At 35.1% G+C, this 14,924-nt stretch overlaps 1 protein-coding gene across 1 annotated transcript; it reads left to right on the top strand.

Annotated features, from left to right (window-relative positions):
- The first annotated feature begins 5,380 nt into the window (after nt 1-5,380).
- LOC25483011 (DNA repair protein RAD5B) lies at nt 5,381-11,820 on the top strand. Its single transcript, XM_013611651.3, has 18 exons — nt 5,381-6,345; nt 6,553-6,686; nt 6,981-7,116; nt 7,200-7,247; nt 7,420-7,569; nt 7,656-7,807; nt 7,898-7,976; nt 8,068-8,277; nt 8,386-8,529; nt 8,619-8,771; nt 8,985-9,052; nt 9,164-9,286; nt 9,454-9,553; nt 9,711-9,823; nt 9,905-10,556; nt 10,652-10,723; nt 10,816-10,914; nt 11,407-11,820. The coding sequence occupies exons 1-18, from the start codon at nt 5,440-5,442 to the stop codon at nt 11,527-11,529; spliced, it is 3,462 nt and encodes a 1,153-aa protein (XP_013467105.1). The 5' UTR covers nt 5,381-5,439; the 3' UTR covers nt 11,530-11,820.
- The last annotated feature ends 3,104 nt before the right edge of the window (nt 11,821-14,924 follow it).

Raw genomic sequence — 14,924 nt, forward strand, 5'->3', positions numbered from 1 at the left:
CTCAAGAGTATGGTATTGATTATGAAGAAACATTTGCTCTTGTTGCTCGCATCACTTCTGTTCGAACTCTTCTTACCATTGCCGCCACTCGCAAATGGAAACTCACTCAAATGGATGTTAAAAATGCATTCCTCAATGGCGAGTTAGAAGAAGAGGTTTACATGCATCCTCCTCCAAGATATACTTGTCAGGATAACAAAGTTTGTCGACTTCGTAAGGCTCTCTATGGTCTCAAACTAGCACCTAGAGCTTGTTTTACTAAATTCCACATAGCTATCACACAGTTGAATTTCTCTTATAGTGGTCATGATTCTGCTCTTTTTACTCGAAAAACTGATAACGGTACCGTCATCTTGCTTCTTTATGTCGATGATATCATTATCACTGGATATGACTCAGTTGGAATTAAAGAGCTCACGAAATTCTTGAGTCAACATTTTGAGATGAAGGATCTTGGACCATTAAGTTATTTTCTAGGGCTTGAAGTATTATCTTCGAGTGATGGTTTGTTCCTCTCACAGGCTAAGTATGCTTCTGATCTTGTCTCTCGAGCAGGTTTCATTGATTGTAAAATCGAACACACTCCTCTTGAATCCGACGTTTGATTTACTCCTCAAGATGGTACTTTACTTAATGATGCTACTCTTTATCGGCAACTCGTAGGTAGTCTGATATACCGCACTGTTACTCGGCCGGATATTTCATATGTTATTCATCTTGTTAGCCAATTCATGGCTTCTCCACGTACCACACATTATGATGTTGTCCTTCGGATTATATGGTATATCAAGGGTACCTTATTTTATGGTCTTCATTACTCAGCTACATCCTCGCTGATTCTTAGAGCATATTCTGATGTCGATTGGGCCGGTGATCCTAGTTACCGTCGTTCCACCACTAGTTTTTGTATTTTTCTTGGAGATTCTCTTATATCGTGGCATAGCAAGAAACAAACCTTGGCAGCTCGCTCTAGCACTGAAGATGAATATCGTGCTCTCGCTAATATTACTTCAGAGATTTTGTGGCTTCGTTGGCTTCTTGAAGATTTAGAGACATCACAGTCTTCACCAACTGATCTATATTGTGACAATCGCATTGCCATTCAAATTGCCCACAATGATGTTTTCCACGAGCGAACCAAACATATTGAAATTGATTGCCACTTCATTCGTCAACATCTTCTCCGTGGTGAACTTCATCTTATCTCCATTGGCACTCTTGATCAGCCGGCTGATTTGTTCACAAAACCTCATTCTCCAGGACGTTTCCGCACTTTAGTTTCCAAACTCAAGTTGGTTGCAGTTCTACCCACTTGAGTTTGAGGGGGGATGTTATGATATATTATTGGTCAAATGCATCTAAAGATCCTTTAAGTTTTTAGTTTTTCCCGAAGTCGTCCTATAAGTTTCAAAAGTCCCAAACAAGTCCTTTTAGTTTTTGAATTGTTTCAAACTCATACTTTCCGTCAGTCTCCGTTTTTGAATCGTTAACTTGCTTTGTTGGTTCAAAACGCATCGTTTTGCATTGCCAGCATGTTACAACAGTGTGTGTCTTCTTGCATCACCCATTTTCCCCCAAATTGATAACCCTAAACGCTATTGTTCCCCAATTTCAAATTTTAGAACTTCAATCCAGTTTCCATGGCCTCCTTTCGCTCCAATTCTTCCAATTCTCGTAACAAAGTAGATGGGTCCTCTCACAGTAACGTTGTTCTTCGCAACAGAAGTGAGGATCAAGATTTGATAGAATGTTGGTGCAAAGAACCATCTATTCTTCGCACAGTAACAAAGATGGGGCCAAATAGGGAAAGGAAATTTTGGGGATGTCGAGAATGGATGGTAAGTCTTGTAACTTTGATGTTCTGATTGATAAATTGTTAAGTTGGTTACTAACAAGTCTGTTCAATTTTTTATTTTTTAGCCTAACGATGATGTTGTTGGGTGTGGCTACTTCAATTGGCTTTCTAAGTCAAAGAGTGATGAAACACAAGAACAAACACAACAGTTGGGGACACAATGTGTGGAATGCTACAAGAAAGAAATGGTATTAATGAGCATTACAAGGAAACTATCCAAGAAAAAGAATGAAGAAAAATCAACCAAATATATGTTGAAAATGGTTGTTGTTATCTGTTTGTTTTTAGTTGTGATTTGTATCATCACTACAATAGGTTTGATAGTCAATAGTCTATAGTGATGTAATGTGTTGTGTTTAACTCTAGTGTTTATGTATATCATGTGTTTTGTTGAAGAATCAAGTTGATGTAATGTGTTGAATTGTGGTTACTTAATTTGTTGACAAGTTAATGAAAGTTGTTCACCAAAATTTGGCAGCATATAACTTAAAAATTTGGCAGCATATACCTTAAAATTTGGCAGCATTTGTTCGTTTGGATCCCTGCCAACAGCTGCAAGAATCATACCACCGTAATATCCCTTCAAAAAGAAACCATCAAGCCCAGTAAACTATCTGCACTTTGAGAAACTTTTTCTACACCCATCAATACATACATAGAACCTATGAAAGCTAGGCAACAATGGTCTATGAATAAACTCTTCTTCATTACCTTCTTCACTTTGTTCAGTTGGTTGAACTTTGATCTGCACTGTGCTATGAGGATTTGATCTAATCAACTCATGACCATAATCATGAAGCCTTCTAAACTGCTCCTTAAATGATCTATCAACCAGTTCAATTGCAGCCTTTCTAGCCCTATAAGCTTTCATTTTACTAACCCCAGCATTCCAGTTGTTATGTGCTCTTTCACTTATCTTTCTTCCTCTTATATTAGGATTTTCTCTAACACTAGGAACAAGCTTCTTTCCCAACCAATCTGAATGCATTAATCTTACACTGTACTCTGTAGTGCAATTATGGAAATCTACCAATTTTCTCAACTACCATGTTTCCTCATCCTTCCATTTTGAACACATTGCAACCCAGGGACAACCAGTTTTGCAACCTACTCTGAATCTTTCTTTGTCATCTTTTATATATCTCAAATCTCTCGCATTGTAGATAGCATAGTTGGTAATTGCTTCCTTGAACTCAACCTTGGTACCAAATCTGGCTCCTAACACCCACTTAAAATCAGCCATCTTTTTAAGCATGGCAAATGGTGGATAATGATCTTTGTTGCTATCATCTGAATCATCACCATCATCCTCTGTATCCAATTCACTTGAATCATGTTCTTCATCTGAACCTTTCACATTTCTTTTTCTCTTTTTTTCAATTGTCAGGGACATATCATCGCTAGACTCATGATGAATTTGAAGCTCTTTAGATGCACTACTTTGTCCCCTTTCATTTGAAATAAGCATAAGCCTTTTCCTAGGCCTCCCTCCTTTATTTTTCTTTTTTGGCTCTGATTGAACTTCCTCATTTATCAACAACTCATCCTCCAATAAATTCTCATCATCAGAATCATCAAACCTATGATCACTAAAGTAATAATCCTCTTCAAATGATCCCCCATCATTGATTACATCCTCATCATATTCATTAGGTATAGTTTCTGGCTCAACAGCTTGGTGAATAATTTCTGGGTCAACAGTTTCTGACTCAACATCATGGGCCACAGTTTGTGACTCAACTGTTTGGTGAACTATTTCAGGTTGAGATATAGAGTGCATTAAAAACAACTGTTTGGTCATGCCACCTGCTGTAAAGTAAAATCCAACAAGAAAAAATTAAACAATGTCCGACATGGGGACCATATACATCCGGGACCACAGACAAAATAACAAAAAACAATTCATATTCTAAAACCTAGCCAATCTCATTGGATGTGGGACTTCAAACACCCAATAAACAAACAATAATCACTACAGTAATGGGACAAAATATATGTAAACACACATATAAAGCATGGACACTTTTCATATGAACAGGAAAAAGAACAAAAAGCATGAACAGGTAAAGCATGAAGGAAGCAGCAACCTTGTAAAGCAAAAACGAAATTTTTTTAACAAACTTTGATCCATTGTATTGCAGAAGCCTTGCGATTTTGTTTCCCCTATTCGTGTTTCAGATTGTTGATTTCGTTTCCCCCAATTACATAACCCTAATTGAACCTGCGTTTTTCGTTTTCCCCAATTCTAGAACCTTAATCGTTTTTCGTTTTCCCCAATTGCAGATTGCTAATCGTTTTCCCCATTTTCCTTGCGCTAATCGTAAGTCGTTTTCCTTTCTAATTGAGTTTCTACATGAACAGACGTTGCTAACCGTTTTCCTTTATAACACGTGCAAATGCAAAATGGTGCGTTTTGAACCTACAAAGCAAGTTAACGGCCGTGTTAAACGGACGGAAAGTATGAGTTTGAAACAATTCAAAACTAAAAGGACTTGTTTGGGACTTTTGAAACTTAAAGGACGACTTTGGGAAAAACTAAAAACTTAAAGGACCTTTAGATGCATTTGACCTATATTATTATTCTCTAATTTTGTAATTGATATTGTAATTATGCTAGGAGTAATTAGTCTTTATGTGTAGTTATTTAATATGTTTTTTTGTCGCTAGTATAAATATGACTACCTTGTACTTGAAATATTCATTCAGAAAATATACAAATGTCTATTTAGTCTATATCTTCCTGAGTTTCTACAGCACTAATGACGAGTTTTCTAGTAGTTAACATGCTTCGTCGAAAGAGTCCCATTAGTTGAACGCCTCCACAAAAATTTGTCCGACAGTGGAGTCGACGATAAATATAATTAATGAAATAAACTACACGGCATAAAAATTAATCTCATCAAATATATATTTAAATTGTATGCATCAACAATATATTTTTATTTATACATGTATCAAAATAAATACTACTAGTATCACTTTTTTAGGTTAATTCCCATTTCTTCCCATTGATTTAACTATAGAATATGTTCCTCTAAAAAAACTTTGGAATATGTTTAATTAATTAATTAATACGAAAAATAGTTATCGTGATTTAACTTAGTCGGTAGAAATATTGCATGATACATGCAATTGCAATATCTAACAACTAGATTTTTTTCTGTTTACATTGTCTAACGACTATTTATTTTTTTGTTTGAAGGAGTTGTCTGGCACACAACAAAAAAGTTAATGCGAGAAAGAAATGGGACGTTACTTATCAATAAAAAACGGAAATGATTTTTTTTTTCTCTATAGAATCATCAATCACGGTGTTTTCGTCGTATATAAAATTAAAACTATTCCATTTTCAAAACAATTACATTAATTTCCGAAACGAAATTTACACCACTAATTATTACAGTTACCGAAACATCAGAACCAAAAATATTAGCGCGTAAAAAATGAAACATATTTCGCGCCATTCTCACTGAAAAAACTCGCGCTTCTTTCACCATATATAAACCCCCCTTTCACTCTCTTCACTTTCTCTTCCTCAAAAGTTTTCTATTTTTTTTTTCTTTTTCATTAATTTCTTCCGCAAAATGGAAAACGACAATGTCGTTTTTAGAAACGGAAACCCCGTTCTCGTCGCTCAGCCTCTCACCGTCGTCCGCGCCCGAACCAGCACCGGCGGCGGCGCTCGTGTTCTTGCAACGCCGCCGAATCAAAACCCTAACTCCGACGAGTCTGATGCATGCAAAGCTTCGATCATCAAAGTCAAAGACGAACCGCGCGAATTTGAAGATGAGGCAAAATCTGTCACCGTCGCTTTTCAACCTCCGGCGGCGGAGACGGTGGTGGAGTGTAAGACGGAATCTGATGAACGACGTTCGATGCTTGCGTTCGATGATTTTTTGAAAGCTACGAACACGAAAGTTGCTTCTGTTGATGAATCGTTGAAATCAATGGAAGCTGAATCAACGATTCAAATGAAGGTAGAAAGTTCTGATGTTGATGTAGTTTTTGAGACGCAAGAATCGGTGAAATCAATGGAAGAAGTTCCTAATCTCAATGTGGTTTGCGATACACAAGAATCGGTTATGGCTGAACCGGTTAAGGTTGAACCGGTTAAGGTTGGACCGGTTAAACAACCAACATTGGCTGAACCGGTTTGTGCAGAGAAGAAAACCGTTTGTGATGATGAAGTGGAAGTGTTGAAGGTGGTGAAGGGGAAAGAAGCTGTGAGTGATGAAGTTAGGGTTTTGAAGGTGGTGAAGAAGGAGGTAGTTGAAGAGAAGAAGATCCAGATTCCGAATCTTGAGGATGGTGAGTTTCCTGTTGAGCCTGGGTGGTCATTGTTGGGAAGGAAGATTGAGATTGCTACTTCTACTGCTAAAGGAGTGAGAAGATTGGTGGATAATGAGATTATTTATTTTGATTTTCCGAATCCGCATACGTCGTATAAGTTTCAATGGATCGTTCGTGTCTCCACAAAGCGTTCTGGAGTGGTATGAATTTTATCCATAAAAAGTTACATTTTTGTTATGGTTAAAGTTTAAAGTATGTTATTTTCTTGATTGCAATGTTTAGAATTTAAAGTATTTTATTTTATTGATTGCAATGTTTAAAATGCAATGTGAAATTATTTTGATGTTTTTGTTGGAAGGAATTGAAAGTGATATATTTTTGTTATGTTGGTGTGTTTAACTCTAAAGGTTGGGAGGCTGCCAATGGAATGGGCTAAATCTGTGATTCCCCTTGTGCAATCTGGAAATGTTAAGGTTCGAGGACGATGCATTGCTACACCGTATAAGCTTGAAATGATGCAGGAAATAATGTTGTTAGTGAGGTATAAATTTCTGGTTTATTTTGTCAGTTTAGTTGGAATGATATCGATGAAAGCTTTCACTTTTATTTGGTTTTTTGTGTTCTTTTGGATATTTCATTTGAATTTCGTGTCTGAGTTTATGACAAAACTCAAGTGCATTCCCTTAAGTGCTTTTTGTATGGTTAAATGAAACAAACTTTTGAGAAATTTAAGGATTTAAAAAATCATAGCTAGTTAATGACCATAGGTAATGCATCAAAGTTTTGTTTGATGAGTTTATTGGTTGATGAACCTAATTGATACATTTTTTGGCAGTTTTTATGTTCATCACTCTGTATTTTCCGAGTCTGTTGATACCTCTTGGAGACTAGAGGCTTGTGGTAATGTTAACTCTGCTGCATATCCACTGCTTACACTGTTAAATATGCTAGAGATTGAGCCATATAGGAAGGTAATGAATCTCTATTTTGAAATTGTTTTGCTCTGTAGGTTTGTTAATGTTGCATTTGTAATGAGTTTGTTATTTCTAACTAGGCTGATTTCACCCCTGAGGAAATGAAGGCTCGAAAGCGGGTGCTTAAAGTATGTTCAACTATTTTCATTCTTTTTTCCCTTTTTAATAGTTTGTAGCTTTCATGATATTGCTGTTTAAAATTGTGTATTGAATTGAATGTCATTATTGTAAATGTTTCTATATTCTTTGTTAAGCAATATGTGCATATTAGAGGACTAATTTTTCTGTTCATATTACCAGCTTGACTCAGATGAAGTTTCAGTAATTCCTGTCAATAAGCGAAGAAAAGGTGTCAGTGAGCCACTTCCAGCAACAACTGAGGATGAACAAGCACTTTCGGAGTCAGCTTTGAACAAACTTGTTGGAGCTGCAGAAGTCTTTGACCTGGAGGTATATAAAATGTGTTCCAATTTCAATTGTTTGGCTGCGACTTCTCTATTGTGTAACTGACCTTTTTATGTCTTTCACATCTTTAGGAGAAGGAAGCCCCAAAGACACTGATGTGTAGTCTAAAGCCTTACCAGAGTCAAGCTCTGTATTGGATGACAAAAATTGAGAAGGGAGGTGATGATGAAAATGCTGAGAGAAATCTACATCCTTGCTGGTCAGCCTACAATATATGCAATGGGTTAGTACAGATAGTACATGGTTCTCCAAGCAAAGTTAAGCTTTTACCTGGATTTCATTATAGAACTAAACTTGCCATACTTTTTAACAGGAGGTCAATATACGTCAACATATTTACTGGAGAGGCAGCAAAGAAATTTCCACAAGCAACACAGATGGCAAGAGGAGGAGTGAGTTTGTTTAAAGCCCTCAAATTTTTGAACTCTACATGTTACATTCAGTTTGAAGAGTTTATCTAATTTGTATTTTTTTTCATTATAGATTTTGGCAGATGCAATGGGACTTGGAAAGACCGTTATGACAATTGCACTGATTCTTAGTAATCCAGGCAGGTTGAAGTCAGAAGACAGTGATGGAGAGAGCGTATATGACAATATTTTTTCAGCTAAGAGGAGAAATGTTGACCCATCGTCTAATTTAGAAGGTGGCACTTTAATTGTTTGTCCTATGGCGTTGTTGGGTCAGTGGAAGGTAAGATTCCTCTCTAACTAGGCCAATTAGAAAAGCATAGTTGTTTTTTGTATATATCTCAACTAATATTTATGTAAAAGGTAATTTACAAGTATTCAAAATCTTCAGGATGAACTTGAAACGCACTCAAAACCAGGCAGCATATCCATATTTGTTCATTATGGTGGGGGAAGAACCAGTAATCCTGATTTGCTGTTAGACTATGATGTTGTCTTGACAACTTATGGTGTCCTATCAGCTTCTTATAAAAGTGTAAGGAAATGTTTCACTGTATTTTATTTTCGTCGTCAATTTGCACAGTGAAGTTTCTTTACATTGGGTTTCCTGTTTTTTGAAACCAGGAAAGAGAGAATAGCATCTACCACAGGGTCCAATGGTACAGAGTGGTACTAGACGAAGCTCATCATATAAAATCCCATAAAAGCCAGGTTGCTGAGGCTGCTATTGCTCTATCGTCGCACTGCCGCTGGTGTCTAACTGGAACACCACTTCAGGTTAATTACCAGGAACAATTGCGTGTAAATTATAAAATTGCTATGAGAAAAGTACTCGCCCCCACAATCTGAAAATATTTCTTTCATCAGCATTTTAGTACTAACTAGTTTATTACTATAACGAACTTATAGTTTATTAAGCAAAAGAGTTAATTGTCTGGAACTCTCGTTTCTGGAACTATCATTCTGAAATTGGGATGCTTTCTATTCCAGAATAGCTTGGAAGATCTATTCAGTCTCTTGTCTTTCTTGCGTGTGCAACCTTGGTGCAGCTGGCAGTGGTATGTCAAATGTTATGCTAATTTGTAACTAGTCTAAATTTGATCATTGTTTATTTAAGACCTTTATTTCACAGTTCTGATTGTTACTTTTTTTAATTTGCTTCTATATAGGTGGACTAAGTTGGTTCAAAAGCCCTATGAGCAGGGTGATCAAAGAGCCCTAAAATTGGTCAAGGGAATTTTGAGGACATTGATGTTAAGGAGAACTAAGGAAACAAAGGATAAAGAAGGAAGGTAGTCATTCTCACTTCATGTGCACTGTGTCTCTTTCAATATGCATGCCTGAATTTATTTATAATGATATATATCAGTTATAATGATATTTAGGTATTCAATTAATTGTGTGTGAATCTATTTATTTATTTATAGTGATATTTATCGGTTATGCCATGTTATTATAGGCCTATACTTGTCCTGCCACCAACTGATATTCAATTGATTGAGTGTGAGCAGTCAGAATCTGAACGGGACTTCTATGATGCTCTCTTCCTGAGAGCTAAAGTAAGTTGTCATTGCTATCTGTAAAAAATATTTGAATAGCAATTTATTTCACTTTTGTCGTAGGTTTTACTAGAAACTTGTTCTCCCTTTAATTACTGGGTTTTTATAGGTAACTATTTGTGTTTGACATATAAACCGTTTTATACAATTCAAACAGGTCCAATTTGAGCAGTATGTTGCACAAGGAAAGGTTCTTAACCACTATGCAAATATCCTTGACTTACTAATGCAGTTGAGACGGTGCTGCAACCATCCGTTTTTGGTCATGAGGTCGGTGTAGCAAACACATTAAACTATTCTTTCCATTCCTAATTCTTCTACCAATAATAATTAATTTTGCAATGTTTGCAGTGGAAGTGATACTGCCAAGTATGCAGACTTGAGCAGACTTGCAAGAAAATTCCTCGAGTCTCATACTGAATCATCTGATATGTGCTGCGAAAGTGATGCACCACAAAATGCAGAATTGAATAAACTTGCTAGTAATTTCCTACAGAATTCTGCTTCTACTTCAAACCCTATCCAATCTCGTGGATACATCGATGAGGTTTTGGGGCATATTCAAAAGGGTGAAAGTGTCGAATGTGCTATATGCATGGAATCACCAGATGATCCTGTTTTTACACCATGTGCACATCAGTTTTGCAGAGAATGCCTATTCAATTGTTGGGGTACCTCAATGGGTGGTAAGTGCCCAATCTGCCGTCAAATACTCAAGAAAAATGATCTTATTGTACTTCCATCGGAAAGCCCGTTCAAGGTTGATATTGAGAATAATTTGACGGAGTCCTCAAAGGTTTCTAAGCTCTTTGATTTCTTAGAAAATAGTCAGAAATATTCTGATGAAAAAAGTATTGTTTTTAGTCAATGGACTTCATTTTTTGATCTGTTGGAGAATCCATTGAGGAGGAGAGGGATAGGATTCTTAAGATTTGATGGAAAGTTGACTCAGAAGCAGAGAGAAAAAGTTCTGAAAGAATTTAACGAAACAAAAGAGAAAAGGGTAAGTAAAATCAAGTTGAACTGTATCATTTTCAATGAACTTTAGCACAACCTGTGTAGCTGATGTTTTCACTTTTTCCCATTGATCTTTTTTAGGTTTTGTTGATGTCACTAAAAGCTGGTGGTGTAGGCTTGAACTTGACTGCAGCCTCAAATGTTTTCCTAATGGTATGTATACTCATTACATAATACCCCCACTGATCAACTTTTGAATGTGATGTGGGACTACAATTTTCTGAGTTTTTGTAATGAAAATGTAGGATCCATGGTGGAATCCTGCAGTTGAGGAGCAAGCAATAATGAGGATTCATCGTATTGGGCAAAAGCGAAGGGTTACTGTAAGAAGATTCATTGTGAAGGTTAGCTAATTCATTTGCTCATCTTCCCTATAACTATTATAGCTCATGCAATAATCCTATTCACCTTCACATGCTCAAAACACTACATCTTTGTTAGTAAAATGTTCTTGGATTGAACATGTTAATTAAACATTATTTTACTAGTTTTCTTATCAAACTACATGGCTGGCTGGCTTCTTACTAGTTTTCATATCAAACTACATGGGTGGCTGGCTTCTATGATATTTTATGCTGCTTATCTTGACTTTGCAACAAAAGTTCTTGAGCAGCCATATTTTATGCACTTCTCATTTATTTTGTATTTGATGTCTTTAGTTAGTTTGTTGGATAAAAAAAACGCATTTTTCTAACATTGACCACGTTTTTCTTAAGCAATCTCCTGTATCCTTTTAGGGGGTCACATGTCCTAAAAAAAGGTCCTCAAATACTGTTTTGTTGACTTCCCCTTATTTCTGGTTGACTAATGAAAACAATCGTTGGTTTTGTGAACAGGGAACAGTGGAAGATCGGTTGCAACAAGTGCAAGCCAAGAAACAGAAGATGATATCTGGTGCTCTCACTGATGATGAAGTTCGAACTTCCAGGATTCAAGACCTCAAAATGCTTTTCTCATGAAGCTGATCTATCATTTAGTATTTTTTTTCTTAATTTATTTAAGTCTTATTGTCTTTTAGATCTAGAACTAGAATGAAGCTCACATTGTATAGGTGGTAGCATTCAACTTAATGGCTTCATTATCATTTTGAGTACTTTTTTATGTTATGGTGTGTGATCCAAATTCTGGGAAAAAACAAAGCACACAGTTTTGGAATTTTGGCGGTACTACCGGTTAAAGTAAAAGCGGGTACTTTTGCTTGTTTTTGTAAATGCAGCCTATCGTTAATGAAAGAGTATGTTTTGGTTTAAGAAGTTTTTTTTTTTGGCAAAATTACATTTTTAGTCCCTTAATTTAATTTCAGGTAATAGTTTGGTCCTTTATCTTTTTTTCATTTCAATTTGGACCTTTTTGTCCATTTTCATATGAATTTTTAAGCTTAAAATTCATGATTTTATTTTCTTATGGTCTTTCAGTTTTCAAATCTATGATCCTCGTCTATATTTGCATACGAATATTAGATTTGAACCTTGAAAATGTATATGAAAATGGACAAAAAGGATCAAATTGAAATGAAAAAAAGATAAAGAACCAAACTGTTACCTGAAATTAAGTTAAGGGACTAAAAATGTAATTTTACCTTTTTTTTTTTTTTTTTAGAGAATGTTTTGGTTTAAGACGTTAAAGAAGTGACTAGATCCTCTTTGGTGGAGGGTGTAGCGAAATCCTATCCATTGAAAAATAAATACATTTGAAAAATTAAATGTTACAATCAAGAGATAAGGTGCTTAATGGCTTAGATTTTTTTTTTTTTTACGGAAGACAATCTATTCTTGTTAAAGAAAAGGTTGAATGCATGTTAAAGCCACTAAATTAATTGTGAGGGATTCAACATAAAATTTCATCTTTAGATTTTTATAACAATTGACTTCAGATGTTCGTTGACATTTTCTCTTTATAAAAATTAGGATTAATTAAGTTTTTAGTCCCTATAAATAAATATTCACAGCTTTTTTTAGTTCCTACAAAATAAAATTATATTTTTTAGTTCCTGTGACATTTTCCTTAAGCATTTTAAAGATAAAAAATATTGATGAAAATTTTTAACAAAAACTTAAAATGCTGATGGAAAATTTTATAGGAACTAAAGAGTAGACTCCTCTCTTGAGAGGAGCCGATACAAAGTTTTAGTAGAAAGATGTGAACATTCTTAATAAAGAAGAAAAGTGATGTGCTTGAAGTGTTCAAGAAATTCAAGTCATTGGTTGAAAGGCAAAGTGGTCAAAAAATAAAACTCTGAACATATGGTGGAGGGAATATGTATCACATTAGTTGGCTAAGTGAATAAGTGTTTGTTTTCTTTCTTCTAACACAAGAGTTTGTGTGTTCATAAAAAGAGGGTTGCAACGGTTATTGATATTTGTCTCGAACAGAACACTAAATCTAGTAATATAGTAAGGGTCTTATTAACGAGTGCTCTAAATTTGGTTAAGAAATCTTTTAATAGAAAATTTGTCTTTGAAATATAAGACTTTATTTTTGTCTTTACAATAATTATACCAATTTTTAATACAAACTTACTCATTTTAAAACTTTAATCAATGCTCCAAAGACACCGGTTAGCATTCCCCGTATAGTAGTGTAGTGGTCATCCAATTCATCACACTAAAATATGCTCTAATATGTCACTTTATTTGTTAAGGAAAAAAAGAGTGTAAAAACTAACGAGTATATGTTTATGAATTAAGAGTATGTTTGGTGGCCACGATAAGAAAAAGAATGTTATGTTAACTTATTATGTCATATCTCTATTTAGTTAAAATTTCACCTTGAGGTAAGATTTCAGTTCAAAATTAGCAAACAAGATGTGAAATTTATTTCTAATTTACACTCAAACGTAATTTTACATGTATAAATAAATATATATTTTTTAAATTAAGTATATTTTTTTTAAAAAAAAAAAGGGATCATTAGTGATCGTACCTGATCAGAAGATGGTTGTCGGCGCTGGATTGAATGTGGTGGTTCACGGTGGTAGTGTGTACTTCCGGTGAGCGTTGGACTGAATGGGGGGTGTGCATCTGTAGACATTCTGACGCTCAAGTCAGTAGAGTTCAGAATGGGGGTTTTAGAGTAAGAGAGATTCTACCTTGGAGGTAGCGAGGAGCCTCCTATTTGTAGAGGTGGGTAAATGCAGAGCCGTTGTAAGGCACACGTGTGACCAGCGGTTACGAAATCAGCAGAAGTGTAACCGCCGATAAGATATTCGTCGGAATGTGGGTAAAGAGACGTTACTGTTCGTTTGAACAGGTCTCAGTTGCTCCGAGCCCCCTCGCGGAGAAGAGGTGTGTTGCGAGTAATTTGTCAAATGTAGCATTTGGGCTTGGTTTGTTATTGGGCCTAAGCAGTTAACCTCAGATCTTTGATCGGTCCAGAACAATTAATATTCTTCACTTCTCTCTTTCATGACTCGACTCAAACCCATATCTTGGGGGTAAATGAAGGGTTTTTCCGACAAAATTGTGTATAAAATTGAATCATTCCTTTTATGTCAGTTTACCTAATTTATTACCACACATTAAATTAGATCATCAATTTTTTTTTTTTGACAAATATATCATCAAATTTTTTAAAATGGAGGATCAAAACTGCACAATTAAAATTGTGGAAGCCAAAATTGCAGCTTGATTAAAAGAGGAGGGAAAAAATGCCTAGTATTTTTGGATCCTTCACTCGTAATGAGCGAAAAAGATATGTAAAGGTAGCATATTCTTTTTTGACGAAAAAGGTAAAGCATAAACAATATCAAATATGGTCAAAAGCTCAAGGTTTGGGTAAGGGTTAGTCAAGTAGAATCCTATCCGATTTTGATATAAAAACTTCCATTCATTTTTTAAAAAGTGTTTCTATAAAGTAGTAGGCTCCATTCAAAATTAAATATTAGATTGATAACTTTAAGTAATTGATATTTATATATTTTTTTAAAACACACAAAACTTAGGTGCAATTTCTTAGGTGCTTTTGGTATGGTTTTTAACTAAATATTCACCATAATTTTCTCAATTACATAATTTTCTCATAGTTTGTTGTATCCAAAAAAGATCTATTTTTTTATTAAGAACCATACGAAAAGTATCTAAAGAATTGCACCTAAGTTTTGTCATATATATATATGAGGGGATATATTTTGACTCCAAGAGTAAGTGTAATAACTTACTCCAAATCTTGACATTTAATTACAATTTTGATTGATGACTTAGATTAATTGATATGGTAGGCTTTAATTCTATTTTCTATTGTAGTCAACACTTATCACCACAAAATAAGAAAACAATAATTGTCATTAAATTGATTGATTTTTTTTTTTTTTGCTCTTCTCCCATTGCTTGTTATGTTATGTTGGATTCACATGTTG

The sequence above is a fragment of the Medicago truncatula genome, chromosome 1 (assembly GCF_003473485.1).
Source record: "Medicago truncatula cultivar Jemalong A17 chromosome 1, MtrunA17r5.0-ANR, whole genome shotgun sequence".
In the NCBI taxonomy this organism is placed as follows: Eukaryota; Viridiplantae; Streptophyta; class Magnoliopsida; order Fabales; family Fabaceae; genus Medicago; species Medicago truncatula.

Coding starts and splice junctions, on each gene's coding strand:
- LOC25483011 (XM_013611651.3), top strand. CDS start 5,440: ATGGAAAACGACAATGTCGTTTTTAGAAACGGAAACCCCGTTCTCGTC. Junction 7,117..7,199: donor AGATTGAGCCATATAGGAAG/GTAATGAATCTC, acceptor ATTTCTAACTAG/GCTGATTTCACCCCTGAGGA. Junction 9,287..9,453: donor ACAAAGGATAAAGAAGGAAG/GTAGTCATTCTC, acceptor ATGTTATTATAG/GCCTATACTTGTCCTGCCAC.